We start from the raw sequence: 8145 nt of genomic DNA, 5'->3' as shown, positions 1-8145 counted from the left end.
CCCCCTGTCCGAACCTCCAGCGCTGACTGGCGGAACGGACGGGGCGGGTACAGCTGGCTCTGCCTCTACATAGGCAGAGCCAGCTGTCACTCACGCAGCTGGGTGGATCCAGACAGCATTGTCGGGATCCGTCCCGGCTGCAGCTCGCTCTCAGTATACCGCGAGCCGCGGTATACTGAGCCTAGGATGACGGGAGGAACGCTAGTTTGTGTCCTCCCGTTGTATACTGAGCCTAGGATGACGGGAGGAACGCTAGTTTGTGTCCTCCCGTTACCCTTAGGAGAACTATGGGGAAAAGCCCTGACCCCATAGTTCTCCTTTAAGATTTCAGAGTGTGAGTGTTTGAGTAGTTTAAAGAAAGAAAACTGGGCAGGGCTGACACCACTTAGTCCACAAATATGCTGTGTGTTAGTCCACATAGGAAATAAAGAGTTGAGTGCAATTTAGTGGATCATTGGGTATTTTTCTGTACTTGTGGGGTCTTTTAGGGATAAAGCATGAGGAGATGTGTATGTACTGCAGGGTAGAGAGGAAGACTAATAAGGGGGAGGGGGGGCTAGGCAGCATGAAAAGTGCACTGGCATTACTTTTTGGGCCAGGTTAGGTTGACTTTCATTATACAACCTTCAGTTGTCTTCTCATAATTAGTGGTGGCTTCTACTTTACCTGAAACTGCAATTGTGGTGCCAGTAAGTTCCCCGGTGCTGATGCCTTGTACTTTGGCCGACTTGGCTGAAAAAAATGAAAATATATAGTATATATATATATTATAAATGATGGAAAATGAGTACAATGTTACCAATTATTCTAGTACGACAAATCTTCCCAGGCAGAGACACTCCGGGCCAAAGAACCGGGGAGGGTACAGACCTATTTCAGGTTTTTATTGCCATCCTTGTTGTGAAGAGTTTCCATCACTTCCTGCCTAGATGACCACACAGGAAGTGAGAGGAATCTTCTCATCCACGGACGCAAAAAAGGTTTATTTCCGCTTCATGGGAGACTAAAAAAAAAGGTTTTGCCTTCAAAATGTATATTTGAGATTGCTTACGATCCTCCATTCCTAGATGGGACGTCTGTGGGATTTACCTTGGGCGGTGGGTCATGCATGGGAGTGGGCTCAATGATCTTCGGAGGGCGCTGTCGGTTATTCCTCTCTTTATCCTTCGCTATCTCTTTCTCGGTCTGGTAGATGTCACTGTAGGTGGAGAGTAATTGAGCATAAGAATATAAGACTATAACCGCTCATACTGTATAACAATACAAAGGGTCCTATTCTACTTCTCTTTATTGATTGATTAAAAATAGAAAAAGGACAACGCACAAAGTAACAATGCAGGTGGTACATGTTGTCACCATCCCTGGACCTCATAGACAAGGTCATACAAGGTCATACATGTTGTCACCATCCCTGGACCTCATAGACAAGGTCATAGAAGGTCATTAGCCCTGACCCCATAGTTCTCCTTTAAGATTTCAGAGTGTGAGTGTTTGAGTAGTTTAAAGAAAGAAAACTGGGCAGGGCTGACACCACTTAGTCCACAAATATGCTGTGTGTTAGTCCACATAGGAAATAAAGAGTTGAGTGCAATTTAGTGGATCATTGGGTATTTTTCTGTACTTGTGGGGTCTTTTAGGGATAAAGCATGAGGAGATGTGTATGTACTGCAGGGTAGAGAGGAAGACTAATAAGGGGGAGGGGGGGCTAGGCAGCATGAAAAGTGCACTGGCATTACTTTTTGGGCCAGGTTAGGTTGACTTTCATTATACAACCTTCAGTTGTCTTCTCATAATTAGTGGTGGCTTCTACTTTACCTGAAACTGCAATTGTGGTGCCAGTAAGTTCCCCGGTGCTGATGCCTTGTACTTTGGCCGACTTGGCTGAAAAAAATGAAAATATATAGTATATATATATATTATAAATGATGGAAAATGAGTACAATGTTACCAATTATTCTAGTACGACAAATCTTCCCAGGCAGAGACACTCCGGGCCAAAGAACCGGGGAGGGTACAGACCTATTTCAGGTTTTTATTGCCATCCTTGTTGTGAAGAGTTTCCATCACTTCCTGCCTAGATGACCACACAGGAAGTGAGAGGAATCTTCTCATCCACGGACGCAAAAAAGGTTTATTTCCGCTTCATGGGAGACTAAAAAAAAAGGTTTTGCCTTCAAAATGTATATTTGAGATTGCTTACGATCCTCCATTCCTAGATGGGACGTCTGTGGGATTTACCTTGGGCGGTGGGTCATGCATGGGAGTGGGCTCAATGATCTTCGGAGGGCGCTGTCGGTTATTCCTCTCTTTATCCTTCGCTATCTCTTTCTCGGTCTGGTAGATGTCACTGTAGGTGGAGAGTAATTGAGCATAAGAATATAAGACTATAACCGCTCATACTGTATAACAATACAAAGGGTCCTATTCTACTTCTCTTTATTGATTGATTAAAAATAGAAAAAGGACAACGCACAAAGTAACAATGCAGGTGGTACATGTTGTCACCATCCCTGGACCTCATAGACAAGGTCATACAAGGTCATACATGTTGTCACCATCCCTGGACCTCATAGACAAGGTCATAAAAGGTCATACATGTTGTCACCATCCCTGGACCTCATAGACAAGGTCATACAGGGTCATACATGTTGTCACCATCCCTGGACCTCATAGACAAGGTCATACAAGGTCATACATGTTGTCACCATCCCTGGACCTCATAGACAAGGTACGGGTGGGCCATGAGTTTGACCTGAGCCCAAGCTGTTTTAAGTTTTGTGAACAGGCAAATGATCTGGCCAGTTCAGCCACCCACTGAAGCTCCATCTGTATTCTAGCAACCAATGCAATGCAACATGTGTCATTGGATGACCAGTGTCTGAGCCATATAGAGTCATTGGATGACCAGTGTCTGAGCCATATAGAGTCATTGGATGACTGATGTCTGAGCCACAGAGTCATTGGATGACCGGTGTCTGAGCCATATAGAGTCATTGGATGACTGGTGTCTGAGCCATATAGAGTCATTGGATGACCAGTGTCTGAGCCATATAGTGTCATTAGATGACCAGTGTCTGAGCCACAGAGTCATTGGATGACCGGTGTCTGAGCCATATAGAGTCATTGGATGACCAGTGTCTGAGCCATATTGTGTCATTGGATGACCAGTGTCTGAGCCACAGAGTCATTGGATGACCAGTGTCTGAGCCATATAGTGTCATTGGATGACCTGTGTCTGAGCCATATAGAGTCATTGGATGGCCGGTGTCTGAGCCATATAGAGTCATTGGATGGCCGGTGTCTGAGCCATATAGAGTCATTGGATGACCAGTGTCTGAGCCATATAGTGTCATTGGATGACCAGTGTCTGAGCCATATAGAGTCATTGGATGACCGGTGTCTGAGCCATATAGAGTCATTGGATGGCCGGTTTTTGAGCCATATAGAGTCATTGGATGACCAGTGTCTGAGCCATATAGTGTCATTGGATGACCAGTGTCTGAGCCATATAGTGTCATTGGATGACCGGTGTCTGAGCCATATAGAGTCATTGGATGACCGGTGTCTGAGCCATATAGAGTCATTGGATGACCGGTGTCTGAGCCATATAGAGTCATTGGATGACCAGTGTCTGAGCCATATAGTGTCATTGGATGACCAGTGTCTGAGCCACAGAGTCATTGGATGACCAGTGTCTGAGCCATATAGTGTCATTGGATGACCAGTGTCTGAGCCATATAGAGTCATTGGATGGCCGGTGTTTGAGCCATATAGTGTCATTGGATGACCGGTGTCTGAGCCATATAGAGTCATTGGATGGCCGGTTTTTGAGCCATATAGTGTCATTAGATGACCAGTGTCTGAGGCACAGAGTCATTGGATGACCGGTGTCTGAGCCATATAGAGTCATTGGATGACCAGTGTCTGAACCATATAGTGTCATTGGATGACCAGTGTCTGAGCCACAGAGTCATTGGATGACCAGTGTCTGAGCCACAGAGTCATTGGATGACCAGTGTCTGAGCCATATAGTGTAATTGGATGACCGGTGTCTGAGCCATAAAGAGTCATTGGATGGCCAGTGTCTGAGCCATAAAGAGTCATTGGATGGCCGGTGTCTGAGCCATATAGAGTCATTGGATGACCGGTGTCTGAGCCATATAGAGTCATTGGATGACTGGTGTCTGAGCCATAGAGTCATTGGATGACCAGTGTCTTAGCCGTATAGTGTAATTGGATGACCGGTGTCTGAGCCATATAGAGTCATATAGAGTCATTATATGATTGGTGTCTGAGCCATATAGAGCCATTGGATGACCGGTGTCTGAGCCATATAGAGTCATTGGATGACCAGTGTCTGAGCCATATAGAGTCATTGGATGACTGATGTCTGAGCCACAGAGTCATTGGATGACTGATGTCTGAGCCACAGAGTCATTAGATGACCAGTGTCTGAGCCATATAGTGTTATTAGATGACCAGTGTCATTGGATGACCAGTGTCTGAGCCATATAGTGTCATTGGATGACTGATGTCTGAGCCATATAGAGTCATTGGATGACCAGTGTCTGAGCCATATAGAGTCATTGGATGACCAGTGTCTGAGTCATATAGTGTCATTGGATGACCAGTGTCTGAGCCATATAGAGTCATTGGATGACTGGTGTCTGAGCCATAGAGTCATTGGATGACCAGTGTCTTAGCCGTATAGTGTAATTGGATGACCGGTGTCTGAGCCATATAGAGTCATATAGAGTCATTATATGATTGGTGTCTGAGCCATATAGAGCCATTGGATGACCGGTGTCTGAGCCATATAGAGTCATTGGATGACCAGTGTCTGAGCCATATAGAGTCATTGGATGACTGATGTCTGAGCCACAGAGTCATTGGATGACTGATGTCTGAGCCACAGAGTCATTAGATGACCAGTGTCTGAGCCATATAGTGTTATTAGATGACCAGTGTCATTGGATGACCAGTGTCTGAGCCATATAGTGTCATTGGATGACTGATGTCTGAGCCATATAGAGTCATTGGATGACCAGTGTCTGAGCCATATAGTGTCATTAGATGACTGGTGTCTGAGCCATATAGAGTCATTGGATGAGTGGTGTCTGAGCCACATAATGTCATTGGATGACCGGTGTCTGGGCCATATAGAGTCATTGGATGACCAGTGTCTGAGCCATATAGAGTCATTGGTTGAACAGTGTCTGAGCCATATAGAGTCATTGGATGACTGGTGTCTGAGCCATATAGTGTCATTGGATGAACGGTGTCTGAGCCATATAGAGTAATTGGATGACCAGTGTCTGAGCCATATAGAGTCATTGGATGACTGGTGTCTGAGCCACATAGTGTCATTGGATGACTGGTGTCTGAGCCATATAGAGTCATTGGATGAGTGGTGTCTGAGCCACATAATGTCATTGGATGACCGGTGTCTGGGCCATATAGAGTCATTGGATGACCAGTGTCTGAGCCATATAGTGGCATTGGATGACTGGTGTCTGAGCAATATAGTGTCATTGGATGAGTGGTGTCTGAGCCATATAATGTCATTGGATGACCGGTGTCTGGGCCATATAGAGTCATTGGATGACCAGTGTCTGAGCCATATAGAGTCATTGGATGACCAGTGTCTGAGCCATATAGTGTCATTGGATGACCAGTGTCTGAGCCATATAGTGGCATTGGATGACTGGTGTCTGAGCAATATAGTGTCATTGGATGAGTGGTGTCTGAGCCATATAATGTCATTGGATGACCGGTGTCTGGGCCATATAGAGTCATTGGATGACCAGTGTCTGAGCCATATAGAGTCATTGGATGACCAGTGTCTGAGCCATATAGTGTCATTGGATGACCAGTGTCTGAGCCATATAGTGTCATTGGATGACTGATGTCTGAGCCATATAGTGTCATTGGATGACCAGTGTCTGGGCCATATAGTGTCATTGGATGACTGGTGTCTGAGCCATATAGTGTCATTGGATGACCGATGTCTGAGCCATATAGTGTCATTGGATGACCAGTGTCTGAGCCACATAGTGTCATTGGATGACTGGTGTCTGAGCCACATAGTGTCATTGGATGACTGGTGTCTGAGCCACATAGTGTCATTGGATGACTGGTGTCTGAGCCATAAAGTGTCATTGGTTCCTAGGAAGCCAGCACTTGCATATAAAACAACCTATAATGCTGTGGGGCAGCCAACATCCTAGCAACCAATGACACTGGTCAGGTGCTGATGTTGGATGAGAAGACCGGACTCACAATCGCCATTCCTATTCATCCCAAAGGTGATCAGTAGTGTTGAGGTCAGGGCTTTGTAGAGGCCACTTAAGTCCCTCCACACCAACCTGGTCACACCATGTGTTTATGGAGCTGGCTTTGTACACAGGGGACAAAAAATAGTTTGTTACAGTTCTTTCTGAGTCCCTGGGGCAAGCATGCAGCAAGTGAAGCCACAATTAATACCATAGGAATGGGTATGTATAGGTATGTCATAGGTAGGTATGTATAGGAATGGCATAGGTAGGTATGTATACGTATGTCATAGGTAGGTATGTATAGGTATGTATAGGTATGTCATAGGTAGGTATGTATACGTATGTCATAGGTAGGTATGTATAGGTATGTATGTATGTATGCGTATGTCATAGGTAGGTATGTATAGGTAGGTATGTATACGTATGTCATAGGTAGGTATGTATAAGTATGTCATAGGTAGGTAGGTATAGGTATGTCATAGGTATTCCAAATCAGTGACTCCGTATTGGATTTACACTGGATGAAGTGTACTGTGACTTTTTAGGTGTGGTTTGCTTTATGATGACGTCACATTGTTGGAGAAGATGGTGGACATGATGGGCAGAGGAGACATCTCAGAGAAGATGGTGGACAAGATGGACAGAGGAGACATCTCAGAGAAGATGGTGGACACGATGGACAGAGGAGACATCTCAGAGAAGATGGTGGTCAAGATGGACAGAGGAGACATCTCAGAGAAGATGGTGGACACGATGGACAGAGGAGACATCTCAGAGAAGATGGTGGACATGATGGACAGAGGAGACATCTCGGAGAAGATGGTGGACAGGATGGACAGAGGAGACATCTCAGAGAAGATGGTGGACAAGATGGACAGAGGAGACATCTCAGAGAAGATGGTGGACACGATGGACAGAGGAGACATCTGACCCTCTACAGCCAGGAGCTCTTTCAGTATATTATCCATGAAAAACCCTTACGATGGTGCCTGAGACCCGCGACCAGCTCAGATACCCAAATACGTCCCCCACTGCTCCCCTTAGTGTTTCCGAGGACATCGAGAATCTGGTTCTACTTTACATGCATGGTGGTCCACAATGACGTCACATGCTGCACGCTTATTACAGGTTGGCAACTTAGAAAATCACTGGACCCCGACAGCCAGGCAACCGGCGTTTGCACATAGTGAGCCCAGCAATGGCCGCCGACGTTTCCTTCCCAGTACAGGTTCTCTTTAAGGAAAGCCGCGTTCTCCGTATATATTGTCTCATCACATGCAGAAGGTTTATATTTGGAAACAGACTGGCCACCTTCTCTCCCTCCCCGTCTGACACTGCAGCCATCCATCATCGCCCTGACAAAGTCATTAATCCAGTCATGTGATGGCGGCCCAGCGCCGGAGAGGAAGACGCGGCGTCCGCATTTGTGACATAGCCAACTATAGCAGGTGGCCGGTCTGCAAGTGTGCCTGGGGAGCCCCATAGCAAAGCCAATAAAGCTGAACATCAAAGCCCAGGGGAAATACATATCAGGGGCCTGCCACTGGATTTGTATTTCTGCCCATCCAGTCCTGAGGGTCACACTGTTCTGCCAAGCAGCGCAGCACAGGTCTGCCCGGCAGAGCAGAAGGCCTGATTTTTCTCTGCTGCAGTTTAGTAACACTCACAGGTCTTGACCCTCCCCCAGCCTGCGACTGGACAGTGAAAGGAGAAGCAGCAGATGGACAAACGCGTGTCTTTATCACTCTGCGCTAGTGACATGACGTTCCAATAAACAAACTCTTTGGACTGCAACACTGGTGGTGTGCTGGTGACATTTATTCATCTTTATACTGTGTGGCGGCGCCATCCGCAGGTCACTACAAGCACA

At 46.2% G+C, this 8145-nt stretch overlaps 1 protein-coding gene across 1 annotated transcript in view; it reads right to left on the bottom strand.

Annotated features, from left to right (window-relative positions):
• The window catches only part of LOC108801309 (protein-tyrosine kinase 2-beta-like), a gene marked incomplete at its 3' end in the record, with an annotated part of 68783 nt that overhangs the window by 15664 nt on the left and 44974 nt on the right, over positions 1–8145 (bottom strand). The window contains exons 21-22 of the mRNA XM_018573244.1: positions 2239–2347; positions 1816–1881 (exon numbers count right to left, since the gene is read on the bottom strand). Of these exons, the coding sequence (XP_018428746.1) occupies positions 1816–1881; positions 2239–2347 (175 nt within the window). The remainder of the gene's footprint in view (positions 1–1815; positions 1882–2238; positions 2348–8145) is intronic.

This window comes from Nanorana parkeri, unplaced genomic scaffold, assembly GCF_000935625.1.
Source record: "Nanorana parkeri isolate BGI_ZX_2015 unplaced genomic scaffold, ASM93562v1 scaffold2300, whole genome shotgun sequence".
NCBI lineage: Eukaryota > Metazoa > Chordata > Amphibia > Anura > Dicroglossidae > Nanorana > Nanorana parkeri.
This window is presented reverse-complemented; position numbering and strand designations above follow the sequence as displayed.